The sequence below is a fragment of the Kogia breviceps genome, chromosome 17 (assembly GCF_026419965.1).
Source record: "Kogia breviceps isolate mKogBre1 chromosome 17, mKogBre1 haplotype 1, whole genome shotgun sequence".
In the NCBI taxonomy this organism is placed as follows: domain Eukaryota; kingdom Metazoa; phylum Chordata; class Mammalia; order Artiodactyla; family Physeteridae; genus Kogia; species Kogia breviceps.
The window spans coordinates 42890098-42903221 of NC_081326.1; the positions used below are offsets into that span (position 1 = coordinate 42890098).

At 35.2% G+C, this 13124-nt stretch overlaps 1 protein-coding gene across 9 annotated transcripts in view; it reads left to right on the forward strand.

Annotated features, from left to right (window-relative positions):
• VPS13B (vacuolar protein sorting 13 homolog B) overlaps positions 1–13124 on the forward strand; it is a 774679-nt gene that overhangs the window by 452499 nt on the left and 309056 nt on the right. For all 9 annotated transcript variants that reach the window (XR_010837425.1, XM_067017180.1, XM_067017176.1 and 6 more), the window contains one exon: positions 7346–7549. Coding sequence is in view for 8 of the 9 variants with exons in the window: in XM_067017180.1 (XP_066873281.1) it covers positions 7346–7549 (204 nt within the window). In the remaining variant the exon portion in view is untranslated. The remainder of the gene's footprint in view (positions 1–7345; positions 7550–13124) is intronic.

Consider the following 13124-nt stretch of genomic DNA (forward strand, 5'->3'; position numbering starts at 1 on the left):
AAAGCAGCTTTTTGTGTTAAGGGTAAGGGAGTTATGGGCATCTTGACTCACTCCTTTTCCTGATTTGACTTGCTAAAAGGTTTTAAAAACTGCAATAAGTTCATAGAGCCTTTAGAAGGATGTGAAGTTGAGACAAGAAAATTTGATTCCTATTTATGATGTCAAGCATTTCTGTTAGAAATTTAGTTAGAATTAGAATTAGAATTCTTTAATAATTTTGCAACTATTTCTTGTGCTATGAAAATGTAGTGCACTAAATCAAAGCTCTCTTGAATAAAATATACTTTAATTTTTGGCTTTGCAGTCAGATTGTTTTTTACTTTTAGGCTATTTTGAGTTATAAAATTCTCACTTAGGGAAAATAGCATTTTAAAAGTTGTACAATGATATCCAGCCTTTGAAAAAAAGTAAATTGTTTCAAATCTTATGTCTGTAACTGTTTATATTTTTATACCTTAAAAATATATCTAGTGTACCATGAGATGCAAAATGTACCTTTCACAAGATATCTTGTTCTAATACTGCTTAATAAAAGTTAATATATGGTATTTGAATGAAAATATTTTGAATATGTTTTCTTAATTTAGTACTGAAAAACAAAGCAAAGTACTCTGAGTATTCTGTATTATAATAACTGGAATTGGTTTTAAGTATGCATACAACAAAAATGGGTATATCTTATACGGTAAAGAATAAAAATTAGTGAATATTTCAAGTTGAGGAATAGTACATTGTAACAATTGATGAATCTACATTGATACATCCTAATCACCCAAAGTCCATAGTTTACATTAGAATTTACTCGGTGTTGGACATTATATGGGTTTGGACAGATTTATGATAAGACATGTATCTATCATTATAGTATCATATAGAATATTTTCACTGCCCTGAAAGTCCTCTGAGCATTGCCTATTCCTTCCTGCCCCTGACCAACCTGTCTCAGCCATTGATCTTTTTATTGTCTCCATAGTTTTACTTTTTCCAAAATGACATATTGTTGAAATTATACAGTATGTAGCCTTTTCAGATTAGCTTCTTTCACTTAGTAATTTGTCTTTAAAGTTCCTTATTTTTTTTCTTGGCTTAATAGCTCATTTCCTTTTTGTGCTGAATAATAGGATGTACCACAGTTTATTTATCCATCCATCTACTAAAGGACATCTTGGTTGATTCCAATTTTGACAATTATGAATAAAGCTGCTATAAACATTCAGGTGCAGGTGTTTGTGTGGACATGTTTTCAACTCCTTTGGGTAAATACCAAGGAGTGCAGTTATTGGATCATATGGTGAGAGTATGTTTAGTTTTGTAAGAAACCGCCAAACTGTCTTCCAAAGTGGCTGTACCATTTTGCATGCCTACCAGCAGTGTATGAGAGTTCCTGTTGCCCCACATCCTTGCTAGCATTGGGTATTGTTAGTCTTCTGGATTTTGGCCATTCTAATAGGTGTATAATGGTATCTTTTTGTTTTAACTTGCTTTTCCCTGTTGACATGATGTGGAACATCTTTTGTATATCTTCTTGATCCTGCTCATATTTTGAAAACCCTTTTTCTTCTTTTTAAACAATTATTTTATATTTCATGTGTACTAATCCAGTTTGTGAAATCTTCGAGGGCCTGTTTCTTCTGCCCATTGTATCTGTTAGTCTCTCATTTCACTTAGAACCAAATCTGCAGCAATTCTTTGAGTTCAGATTGAGTTCATCTCAAGAGAATTTGCTTTTACCTGTCATCTGGTAGCACTGTCTACCTGGCACAAGCCTCTCCAAATTAAAATTTTTTCATGACACATTGGAAACTCAAACCCCCAAGTGCTATCTTACGATGGCAAAGTCTTTTTTTTCCCCCTGTTTATCCATTGCTAAGGCTAAGGTCAAGATGGGTAAGTTGGTAAGTTACCTTGTCTCTTTCAGCATGGGCATTAAGAGGGCTTTTTTCCATTTTTTAAACTTTTTTAAGTTTGAAATACTTGTAGATTCACATGAAGTTGAAAAATACATCTCCTGTGTGCCCTTTACCCAGTTCCCTTCAGTGTAACCTTTCACCAGCTTTATTGAGGTATAATTGACAAATAAAATTGTAAGATATTCAGAGTGTACAACTTTATGATTTGATATATGTATACATAGTGAAAGGATTCCCCCATTGAGTTAACACATCCACCACCTTTTGTGTGTGTGTGAGAACATGTAAATTCTACTCTCTTAGCAAATTCTTAGTAAATTTCAATTATACAATACAATGTTATCAACTATAGTCACCATGATGTTATACATTATATCCTCAGACCTTATTAATTTTATAACAGAGAGTTTGTGCCTTTTAGACAACCTCTTCCTATTTCCCCAACTGCATAGCCCACGGCAACCACTTTTCTATTCTCTGCTTCTATGAATTTGACATTTTTTTAAATTCCACATATAAGTGAAATGCAATATTTGTCTTTCTCTGGCTTATTTCACTCAGTGTAATATACATAAGCACTCCGCATTTATCTATGTTGTCGTAAATGACAGGGTTTTCCTTTTTTAAGGCTGAATGATATTTCATTGTATATACAGTTGACCCTTGAACACTGCAACACGGGTCCACTCATACACTTTTTTTTTTCAATAGTAAATACTGTGAATGTAGAACCACTGAACTGTGGAGGAGGAACTGTGGATATGGAGGGCTGACCATAACTTATACATGGATTCATAACTGCTTGGAGGGTTGGTACCCCTAAGCCCCAGATTGTTCAAGGGTCAAGTGCAGATGCCATATTTGCTTGATCCATTTATTCATTGATGGACACTTAGGTTGTTTCCATACAAGGTATGGAAAAGGCTTTTATGCACAATGCTGCCATGAACATGGAGTACAGATATCTCTTTGTGATTAATGATTTCATTTCTTTTGGATATATACCCAAAAGTGGGATTGCTGGGTCATATGCTGGTTCTATTTTTAATTCCTTGAGGAACCTCCATACTGTTTTACATAGTGGCTGTATGAGTTTACATTCCCACCAACAGTGTACAAGGGTTCCCTTTTTTCCATATCCTCCCTGCATTTATTATCCCTTGTCTTATTGCTAATAGATATCCTAACAGGCATGAGGTGATATCTCATTATGGTCTTGATTTGCATTTTCCTGATGATTAGTGAGCACCTTTTCATGTATCAATACCTTTTGGCCAATTACATGTCTTTGGAAAAATGTCTATTCAGATCCTTTGCTGGTTTTCTTAATTGGGTTGTTTTTTGCTATGGAATTATATGAGTTCCTCTTATATTTTGAGTATAACCCCTTATCAGACATATACTTGAAATATTTTTATTCTAGATGTTGCCTTTTCATTTTGTTGGCAGTTTCCTTTGCTGAGTAGAAGATTTTTAGTTTGATGTAGTCACACTTGTTTATTTTTGCTTTTGGTGTCAAATCCAAAATTGCCAAGATCAGTGTCATAGAGCAGACACTCCTGTGTTTTCTTCTAGGCGTTTTATGGTTTCAGATCTTGCATAACTATAGTACAATATCTAAACCAGGAAAGTGACATCAGTACAATCCACAGTTGCATTCAGATTTCACAAGGTTTTTGTTGTTGTTGTTTTGGTTTGGTTTTTGGCCACACCATGTGGCATGCAGGATCTTAGTTCCCTGACCAGGGATAGAACCCATGCCCCCTGCCATGGAAGCATGGAGCCCTAACCACTGGACCACCAGGGACTTCCCTCACCAGTTTTATTTTTAATCATGTGTATTAATATATCTATATGTGTGTCTAGTTCAGTGCAGTTTTACTAATATGTATATTCATGTAACCATTGTCACAGTCAAGACACAGAACTGTTCTATCACAAGTCTTCCTAGGAGAACTGTTTTTAATTCACCCTTTGAAGGTTGATGTAGCCCTTCGTGACCCCTGCTTTTTATGCAGTCTCCTATAAATAGATTCATCCATCTCCTTAGGTGGGCCTTGAGCTTTATCTCCTCCTGTGCAATTATGAGAAAATCACTCTCTGCAGGATTCAGCAGAAACCCTAAGAGCAAAAGCTGGCTTTGGCAGGTGCTTATTTATTAGTGTTCCTAATTTCACTTTTTTGGGGTGGCTTTGCACCTTCTGTTCTCTAGTGCCAGCTCTGAAATGTGTTTTAAAAGATGCTTTAAATTGTCTGCAAGCATTTTACTTGTTTCAATCAGAAGATTCACTCTGACTTTCTAATTTTTGGAAGAAACTGGAAATATTTTGGAAACAGGTAACCATGGAAATATTAAAGAACATTTATCTTTATAGTTTTCATTAATAGTTTTTTCATAATTAGAAAAGTTGATTTTGTTTTATCATGGTGCCGTGCATCTATGATTAGTTGATGATTAGATATATTATTCATTCAAAACCATATAAGATAATATATACTTCAGGAATGGTCATAAAATTTATAATGGAACTCTTTACGAATAGTATAATTTTCAGTCATACATTTTATTTATTTCTGTAATAGTTTTAATATTGAAATAATTAAAACAGAGAAGTTAAATAGTTTCTCCAAGCCCATGGATCATTGAAAAATCTGAGACCAGAGTTCACATGAGTCTTTTGCTTATCCTGTTCTCTACAACTCTGATTTAAATGGTTTTGCAATTAACTTTTAAGTTGGATTTATATACCCACATACTGTACATTTCTCTGAACTTTCAAATCAGGTTAAAAGGACAAATATATTTTTCAATTTCAAAAGCAAACAAAAAGAAAAGTGTAAAATCTCAAACCCTGGTTCTTAGAAAACTTAAAAGTTTGTAATTAGCATGTTTAGAAGTATTAAGCTATTGCTCAATATACAACCCATTTTTACATGAGAAGAAGAACGTGTGGAAAGTCATGTTTTCCACAGACAGATAATAGGAGGAAAATAGCTTGATTTAAGGCCAAGAGTAAATATGGGGCGTTTCAGCCTAGGTGAAAACTAATGACATTTGGTGTTTCTCTGGTTTTTATCTTATGACTTTACAGTTTCTCCAAGTGCCAAGAAAAATAGAAAGGCTGATGTTAATGTTGGGCTAGGTTGCTTTGTTTGTCTTTTAATATAGTACTAATTTTATTTCCAAAGATACTTTTTCTTCCTTCAAAGGGATTCTTAAAAGTATTTTAGTTTTCTTTAAAAGTAGGCTTAGGGAATTTATGTAAAATGTAGAAAGCATTGGCTAGTTTAAAGTAAGTAAATATAACTTTTATATGGGGAATAATAATCTAGGAAAATAAGCTAGGCCACCCACTGCCAAAGATATTTGCTGTATGTCAGAGTTTATGTGGCCCTGCAGCAGCAGTTTACTGTCTAAAGACTGTGTGTTCTTATTGCTGTGGACAGATAGATTCTCCACTTGAGATTTGTAAAGATTTGTGTCAGTTCAAATCAGTGAATTGAAACAGCATTTACTGATTGCTTACTAGGAGATGTAGTTTCTGACTTCAAGAAATGTATGCTATATTGAGAAAGACTGACAGGTCATTGTGATGTTCTTGTACTTATAAGTACAGAAGGACCCTAAGAGCACAGATTTGGGAGGAAGGGAGTTTGAAGAAATGATGGTCAGAAAAGGCTTCATAGAAAGTGAAGTTCAAGCTGTGCCTTTAGAATTAACAGGTTTACACCAATATTCAAATGAAAGGAAAGCATTTGACTGAAATAGGTGTACTCACAATGTTGCTCCCTCTCACCTGCACCCTCATTCACTCCTTTTTTCTTTGCCTTCTTTAAGGTAAAATGAAAGCGTTCATGGCAGATTTTATGGGCCCTATTTTTAATGCAATTCTTGGGTTCATGTAAAACTTCAAGCCACGTTTCTTTGCATGCCCATTCCTAGATTGTAATTTTCTAAGTTAGAAAAAAGAAAACAAAAACCAGGTTCAGCTCTTACCTTAGGAGTAATGAGAGTCCATTCATTCAGTTTCTCTGGTTCACACTGTGACTTCTTGACCAATGCCTGTTTGTTTCCCTGTTCTCTTATCGTTAACAGGTTGTGATATTTCCCTACCTGAGCTGCCTGTTCATTCATTTGCATTCCTCTCCCTGCTCCTCTCTTCACTTGAATTCATTAGCCTTAGCCCTCACCTTGCCTGGCCTAATGGCATGCCATCTCCATTCCTGTGCATCTGGCCCAGACATCTGCCATCTTGAGTCTCAGTGGTCGTCCACCTTCCATCAGTGTTTGACCAGCATCTGGGCATAGTCTGACCCACACTGTTTACTTAGACAAGAGGTAGTCTTGATCACATTCATACTGTCTCTCTGTAGTTTTCACACTAGGACTCAGTGCTTCCCTCCCTTCTCCCTCCACTAATTAGTTTCATTAGTCTTCAATTGATATAATTAATTGTATTTCTTTTCTAATCACTGCAGTTGTATCTGTACTAGTAAAACTATTTTTATCCTCTATGTAATTTCACTTTTGTGTTGATTGAAACTTTCATGGGGGACAAATGTTACTTTCCTTTTGATTATTCACTTTAAAGCATCTGTGAACCAACATAACTAAAAAATTACAAACTCACACAAACTTAGTCTTATCTGGCTTCCGAATCCTGAATGCTTTTCTTCCCACCCTACTACACTACCTTGCTATTTTCAGTCTAAAACCTTCATGAAACATTTAACCACTTACTTCCTCTAATCTAGCTTTAAGCTGCTGATAATTTTATTCATTTGCTTAGCCTTGGGTCCAATAAGATCAAAGTTGCAACTCTATATGGACCAGTAATCCTTACTGTGTTTCTGCATCAGTAAGCAATGTACTCTTGTCAAGAATTTAGTCTATATGATGATGGGTTATATAAGGGACCAAAGGCAATAGGTTAAATAGATTAGCAAGTCTTCATCACCTTTCCTAACAAGACATCAGAGTGCTGAGGAAGGGAAAGTAGGTGTTTAGCATTGCAAAGAAGACAGGGTTTTGAGACAAAACCCTGGATTTAAGTTGCAGTTTTGTCCACATAGTAGCTCAGTAACTTTGGCTAAGTCTTTCAACCTCTCTGCATTATTTTCTCTTTAGTAAAAATGGAGATAATAATATGACCTCACAACATCTCAAGGATTTAAATCATAAATGTGAAAGTACTTAGAAAAATAGCACAGTGCTGGGAATAACGTAAGAAGTCATTATAGGGTAGATACTGTAAGTGCTAAGTTTGGGGTATGTTTTCATGTCATTAGTATGTAGTAACTTTCTAATACCTGCCTCATAGATTTGATTAACCCAGTAATCCAAAGGAAAAAAAAGGTAATAACATGATGTTAGTGAGCAAAGTAAACATAGAATACTTATTTTATCTATTCACTTTTTTTCACTGCCTTTACAGGAGAGCCTTGAATTTAGGAATTCTTCGAGACCCTGGATCAGAAATTGAAGACAGACAATACCAAATAGATCTGCAGTCCATCAATATTGGTACTGCGCAGTGGGATCAACTAAAACCAGAGAAGGAAAGTGGCACAGGAGGGGTGCTAACAGAGAATGAAAGAAATTCTCAGAATCCAGCCCTTGAGTGGAATATGGCCAGCAGGTGGGAAATGGTTGAGAAACTTTCTCCACGTTTTAATATTTCATTGACAGAAGAGCAATTGATGATACAGTCTTTAGCATGCCCAACCTAAATGTTTTGGTATTGTTTCTGCATTTCATGATGATCATTAAATAGATTTTGTAATTGTAGCTGATGATTTTGCTTGGAAACCTGCTAGTCCTACCACTGTTACACTGCAATTATTACAAATTTAAAGTTGTATCAGAATTTTTTTTTTTTTTAAAGCTTGTTATTTGATGAAAGGTTCCACTTCAGGCTAAGGATTCATTCACATTTTCCCTTAAAACCCATTATATTCAAAGTCAGATTTTAAAAAAGTCTTTCCTTATCAGGTTCTTGTGCTTGTTGCCTTTGTAGATCTTCTTTGAAAAAATTGTTTATTCAAGTCTTTGCCCTTTTATTTTTATTTTTATTTTTGGCTGCGTTGGGTCTTTGTTGCTGCGCGCAGGCTTTCTCTGCTTCTCATTGCAGTGGCTTCTCTTTTTGCAGAGCACAGGCTCTAGGTGCACGAGCTTCAGTAGTTGTGGCACACGGGCTCAGTAGTTGTGGCTCGTGGGCTCTAGAGTTCAGGCTCAGTAGTTGTGGCACACGGGCTTAGTTGCTCCGCGGCATGTGGGGTCTTCCCGGACCAGGGCTCAAACTCACGTCCCCTGCATTGTCAGGCAGATTCTTAACCACTGCACCAATGGGGAAGTCCCTTGCCCATTTTCAAATTGAGTTGCCTTTTAGTTGATGATCTGTAGGAGTTCTTTTTTTATTTAACTTTTAAATTTTTAAAATTTTTATTGAAGTAAATCGATTTACAATGTTGTATTAGTTTCTGGTGTACAGCAAAGTGATTCAGTTATACATATACATATATATTCTTCTTTATATTCTTTTCCATTGGGGTTTATTACAAGATACTGAATATAGTTTTCTGTGCTATACAGTAGGACCTTGTTGTTTGTTTTATATATAGTAGTTTGTATCTGCTAATCCCAAACTCCTACTTTATCCCTCCATTTACCCCCTTTCCCCCTTGGGTAACCATAATTTTGTTTTCTCTGTCTGAGTTTATTTCTGTTTTGTAAATAAGTTCATTTGTACAATATTTTAGATTCCGCATATAAGTGATATCATATGATATTTGTCTTTCTCTGACTTACCTCACTTAGTATGAAAATCTCTAGGTCCATCCCTGTTACTACAAATGGCATTATTTCTTTCTTCTTAATGGCTGAGTAATATTCCACTGTGTATATGTACCACATCTTCTTTATCCATTCATCTGTCAGTGGACATTTAGGTTGCTTCCGTGTCCTAGCTATTGTAAATAGTGCTGCTATGAACATTGGGGTACATGTATCTTTCTGAATTAGAGTTTTGTCTGGGTATATGCCAAGGAGTGGGATTGCTGGATCATATGGCAACTCTTTTTAGTTTTTTAAGGAAGCTCCATACTGTTTTCCATAGAGGCTGCACCAATTTACATTTCCACCAACAGTGTAGGAGGGTTCCCTTTTCTCCACACCCACTCCAGCATTTATTATGTGTAGAAGTCTTTTTGGTGTGGGGAGGGAGTGCCAATGATTTTATTCTGTTCAGACAGAAGAAATTTACAAGAATTTATACCAGTTAGAAATATAGAGATTCCAGTTACACTGTTATTCCTATTACAAAAAATGACTAGTAAGGTAACCAATCAGAATTTCAGTTTTCTTCTGAAAATTGTAATCACAGAACATGGCAATAGTTTGTAAAGTCTTAGAGTCTGTGAGACTCTTTATTCAAATCATATTTTCAACTACAGGTTTACTTACATAGATAACAAGTTAGCAATAAATGTAAATATTCATACAAGTTTCCCTATGACACGAGAAAATAAAAATATTATGAAAGGTCTCAATATTTTATCAAATCAGATTCTCTAAACTAAATTTAGGCTGCAAAACATCATTTCTCCTTAAACAAATGCATGAAAGAAGAGATATCTTCTTTACCTGTTTTTTGTGTAGACTTTTTAATGATGTCCATTGTGACTGGTGTGAAGTGATACCTCATTGTAGTTTTGATTTGCATTTCTCTAATAATTAATGATGTTGAGAATCTTTTCATGTGCCTATTAGCCATCCGTATGTCTTCTTTGGAGAAATGTCTATTTAGGTCTTCTGCCCATTTTTCGATTGGCTTGTTTGTTTTTGTTACTGAGTTGTATGAGCTGTTTGTATATTTTGGAAATTAAGACCTTGTTGGTTACATCATTTACAAATATTTTCTCCCAGTCTGTAGGTTGTCTTTTCATTTTGTTTATGCTCTCCTTTGCTGTGCAAAAGCTTATAAGTTTGATTAGGTCCCATTTGTTTATTTTTGCCTTGGGAGACTGACCTAAGAAAACATTGGTATGATTTATGTCAGAGAATGTTTTGCCTTTGTTCTCTTCTAAGATTTTTATGGTGTCATGTCTTATATTTAAGTCTTTAAACCATTTTGAGTTTATTTTTTGTGTAAGGTATGAGGGAGTGTTCTACTTCATTGATTTACATGCAGCTGTCCAGCTTTCCCAACACCACTTGCTAAAGAGACTTCTCCTCCTTTGTCGAAGATTAATTGACCGTAGGTATGTGGGTTTATTTCTGGGCTCTCTATTCCACTCCACTGATCCATATGTCTGTTTTTTGTGCCAGTACCACACTGTTTTGACCACTGTAGCTTTGTATTAATGTCTGAAGTTTGAGAGGGTTTTGCCTCTAGGTTTGTTCTTTTTCCTCAATATTGCTTTGGCAATTCTGGGACTTTTATGGTTCCATATAAATTTTTGAAGTATTTGTTCTAGTTCTGTGAAAAATGTTATAAGTAAGGGATTGCATTAATTCTGTAGTTTGCTTTGGGTAGAATGGCCATTTTAACTATTAATTCTTTCAGTCCCAAAGCATAGGCTATCTTTCCATTTATCTGAATCATCTTCAACTTCCTTTATCATTGTTTTATAGTTCTCAGCATATAAGTCTTTCACCTCCTTGGTGAGGTTTATTTCTAGATTTTTTTTTTTTTGATGCAATTTTAAAAGATTGTTTTCTACTTTCCCTTTCTGATATTTCAGTGTTAGTGTAAAGAAATGAAACCGATTTCTGTATGTTAATCTTGTATCCTTCTACCTTGCTGAATTTGTTTATCAGTACTAGCAGTTTTTGTGTGGAGTCTTTAGGATTTTCTACATATAGTATCATGTCATCTACATATAGTGGCAGTTTTATCTCTTCCCTTCCAATTTGGATACCTTTTATTTCTTTTTCCTGTCTGATTGCTGTGGCTAGTGCTTCCAATACTGTGTTGAATAGAAGTGGTGAGAGTGGGCATCCTTGTTTTGTTCCAGATTTTAACAGGAAGGCTTTCAGCTTTTCACCTATTGAGCATTATGTTGGCTGTGGTTTGTCATAAATTAGCTTTTATTATATTGAGATATGTCCCTCTATACCCTCTTTGGTAAGAGGTTTTATCACGAGTGGATGTTGAATTTTGTCAAATGCTTTTTGTGTATCTATTAAGATGATCATGTGGTTTTTGTCTTTTCTTTTGTTGATGTGTGGTGTATTTGCTTATGTTGATTGATTTGCATATGTTGAACCAACCTTGTGACCCTGAGGTGAATCCAACTGGATCATGATGTATGGTCTTTCTTATGTGTTGTTACATTTGGTTTGCTAATATTTTGTTGAAAATATTTGCATCTATATTCATCAAAGATATTGACTTGTAATTTTCTTTTTTGGTAGTGTCTTTGTCTGGTTTTGGTATCAGGGCGATGGTGGCTTCATAGGATGATTTTGGGAGTGTTCCCTCCTCCTTAGTCTTTTGGAAGAATTTGAGAAGGGTTGGTATAAGTTCTTTGTATGTTTGGTAGAGTTCCCCAGTGAAGCCATCTGGTCCTAGACTTTTGTTTGCAAGGATTTTTCTTTTTTTAATTGCAGATTCTATTTGACTTCTAATGATCGGTCTGTTCAAATTATCTTTTTCTTCTTGATTCAGTTTTGGTGGGCTGTATGTATCTAGAAACCTGTGCATTTCTTCTAGCTTCTCCAATTGGTTGGCATATAATGTTCATAAAATTCTCTTCGGTTTTTTTTTTTTTTTTTTTTTTTTGTATTTCTGTGGTATAGGTTGTTATCTCTCCTCCTTCATTTCTTATTTTGTTTATTTGTGTCCTCTCTTCTTGGTGAGCCTGTCCAGAGGTCTTTTAATTTTGTTTACCCTTTCAGAGAACCAGCTCTTGGGACTTCCCTGATGGTCCAGTGGCTAAGACTCCACTCTCCCAAGGCAGGGGGCCCAGGTTCTATCCCTGGTCAGGGAACTAAATCCCATGTGTTGCAACTAAAGATCCTGCATGCTACAACTAAAGATCCCACATGCCACAACTAAAGATCCCACATGCCACAACCAAAAGATCCCATATGCCACGACTGACATCCCGCACATGGCAACATAGATCCCACGTGCTGCAACTAAGACCCGATGCAATGAAATAAATAAATAAATATTTTTTTTAAAAAAAGAAGAAGAACCAGCTCTTGGTTTTATTGAATTTTTTCTATTTTTTTAATCTCTATTTTATTTGTTTCCTCTCTGTTATTTATTATTTCCTTCCTTTTGCTGACTTTAGGTTTTGTTTGTTCTTTTTCTAATTCTTTTAGGTGGTAGGTTAGGTTGTTTATTTGAGATTTTCTTGATTTTGAGGAAGACCTGTATGAACTTCCCTCTTAGAAATGCTTTTGCTGCATCCCATAGATTTTGTATGGTTGTGTTTTCGTTGTCATTTGTCTCAAGGTGTTTATTTCCCCTTTGGTCTCATCATTGATCATTGGTTTTTTTAGTAGCATGTTGTTTAGTCTCCATGTAATCATTTTTTTTCTTATTTCTCTTTCTGTTTTTGATTTCTAGTTTCATGCCATTGTGGACAGGAAAGATGCTTGAAATAATTTCTATCCTCTTAAATTTGTTGTCTTGTTTTGTGTCCTACTATGTGGTCTGTCCTAGAGAATGTTCCATGTGCACTTGAAAAGAATGTGTATTCTGTTTTTTGGGGATGTAATGTCCTGAAAATATCAATTAAGTCTATCTGTTCCGTTGTGTCATTTAGGATCTCTATTGCTGTATTGATTCTTCTGACTGGAAGATCTGTCCATTGATGTCATTGGGGTGTTAAACTCTTCTACTATTATTGTATCCCTGTCTGTTTCTTTCTTTATGTCTATTAGTATTTGTTTTATGTATCTAGGTGCTCCTATATTGGGTGCATGAATGTTAATGAGTATAATACCTTCTTCTTGTATTATATGCTGTCCTTCTTTATCTTTCTCTATGGCCTTTGTTTTAAAGTCTATTGTGTCTGATATGAGTATTGCTACCCTCACTTTCTTGTCATTTCCATTTGCATGAAATATCTTTTTCCATCCTGTCACTTTCAATCTATGTGTTTCCTTTGCCCTAAAGTGGGTCTCTTGTAGGCAGCATATTGTAGGCTCTTGTTTCATTATCTAATCTGGTACTCTGTGTCTTTTGATTGGAGCATTTAGTC